Below are 2,321 nucleotides of genomic sequence, written 5' to 3' on the forward strand. Positions count from 1 at the left end.
TAAAGGCTTTTGGTTTCAGTGAAACCTTTATCAAATGGTTAAGCACTATTCTGCATTCTACAAAGCTTTCTATTAATGTCAATGGCCAAAATGTGGGTTTTTTCAGCTATTGTCATAGTGTTAGGTAGGGTGATCCTCTATCTCCCATCCCTTTCTGTCTGGCGGAAGATGCTCTGAGCAGAGAGATCACCAAGCTTGTGAATGAGAACAAAATGAGATCCATTTCGGGTCCAAAAAATTTGCAACTTCCTAGTCATATCCTGGTGCTGATGACATTCTAATTTTCTGCAGGGTTGTTAAAAAGGAGCTTGATTGCCTAAAAACGCTCCTGCAAGTTTACGCTAATGCTTCAGGACAAAACATAAATCCTGCTAAGTGCAAATTCTATATAGCTAAGGAAACTCCTAGGAAAATTGTTACTCTTTCCTTATCTCTTGGCTTCCTCACTGACTCTCTTCCTTTTCACTATTTGGGAGTCCCTCTCTTCAAGGGTAAGCCTAAAAAGGTGCATCTCCAACCAATTTCTGAAAAAATCATCCATAAATTGGCAAGGTGGAAAGGTCTAACTTTGTCAATTATGGGAAGGGTTGAACTGGTCAAGTCTGTGATTCAGAGTATGTTGGTTTATAGTTTCCACATATATCATTGGCCTTCAATGATGATCAAGCATCTGGATTCTTGCATAAGGAACTTCATTTGGTCAGGGGATATAAAGACAAAAAAATTGGTGACTGTTGCTTGGGCTCAAGTCTGCTGCCCTGCTAAGATGGGTGGTTTGGACATCAAGTCTCTCCAAAAAATGAACCAGACTGCTTTGATCAAACTAGCTGGGAGATGAGAACTTCAAATATTTCTTGGGCTATCCTCTTTAGAAGTAGGTATGGGGATGTTGAGACCCCTCCTAACTGATTCTTCAAATCCTTTGTTTGGCAGGGTATAAAGATGAATTGGCAATCAACAACAGACAATTCAAAACTGAGGCATCATGCTTGCTTGTAATAACAGTTTCAGCCCCAAAACTGAGGCATCTGGTGGTTGCTACTATAGTTCACATTGTCAAACCATCTGGTATTGCAGAAACCAGGATAGATTCCAAGACAACGTGATTTCTATGAAAAGAGCTATTATCAGAATTAAGGCATCAATTACCTTATCTGGTAATTCTTCTTCAGCCACGGCGAACACTTCATTGCAAGAGTTTGCAATTCTTAAATCTCTAAACATCAAAATCAATTATAAACATGCTCTCAAAATAACTGAGGTCAGGTGGTTTCCTCCTATTGGTTCTACGGTCAAAATCAACTCGGATGGAGCTGCTAAAGGTAGTCCTGGTCATTCTGGAGGTGGTGCAATTTTCAGGAACTCTAGGGGTGATATCCTAGCTTGTTTTTCAGATTACTTCGGTGTGAATGATGCCTTATTTGCTGAGCTCAATACAGCTATGTTGGCCATTGATTTTGCTAAAAGAAATGGATGGAACAACATTTGGCTTGAGTGTGACTCATCATTGGTTGTTGATATATTCAAAGGGAATGGCATGGTCCCTTGGAGGCTTCTAAACAAATGACTGAGATGTAGCACTACAATATTTTCTATGAACTTTTGTATTTCACACATTTATAGGGAGGGAAACTCATGTGCTGATAAACTTGCTAATTTTGGTATTTTGTCTAAAGCGTTCTCTTTATGGCATATGATTTCTTTAGAAACTTGGCTAGAATGCCTAACTATAGATTTCAATCCATGTAATCTCCTATCCCTTTTATAAATATAGTTCTTTGGGTGCTCTGCCACCTTTGCTAAAAAAATAATTATTTATAAGTAATTTATGCTTATTTTTTGTCAAAAATAAATTCATTTCAATGTAACAACATAAAATTTTATTTCTATGATAATGAAATAAAATAACTTTTTTAAAAGCGATACATATTTATTTTGTATATAAAAAATAATTTTAAATTCCTAAAATAAAAATTATATAATATTTGAGCCAATCAAATACTTCAACATAGTTAAATGAGTTCAGGTAATGCACTATTTAAATTCTTCATGTTCTATATTTTTAGACTTAGACCTGCCCTATAAATCTTATTACTCTTTTTTTTTTGTATATATTTGTTTTGCCACTTATTTTTTATTCTGAATTTTGTAGCTTTTCTAAATCTTATTACATAGTGCATGCCTCATATTTACTTTAAATTTACATGGATTGTTAATGTACATTCCTCCCAATTTCATTTTGCAGAGAATGTGGGTGACATTAACAGAATGGGGCATGGTTAGAAGTTGGCCTCCTTATTATCCATAACTACTGTCACATG

The 2,321-nt window shown here is 35.7% G+C and overlaps 1 protein-coding gene across 1 annotated transcript; it reads left to right on the plus strand.

The window, feature by feature from the left end:
* LOC109335438 lies at positions 986 to 1,567 on the plus strand. Its single transcript, XM_019571571.1, has one exon. The coding sequence runs from the start codon at positions 986 to 988 to the stop codon at positions 1,565 to 1,567; it is 582 nt and encodes a 193-aa protein (XP_019427116.1).

The sequence above is a fragment of the Lupinus angustifolius genome, chromosome LG20 (assembly GCF_001865875.1).
Source record: "Lupinus angustifolius cultivar Tanjil chromosome LG20, LupAngTanjil_v1.0, whole genome shotgun sequence".
NCBI lineage: Eukaryota > Viridiplantae > Streptophyta > Magnoliopsida > Fabales > Fabaceae > Lupinus > Lupinus angustifolius.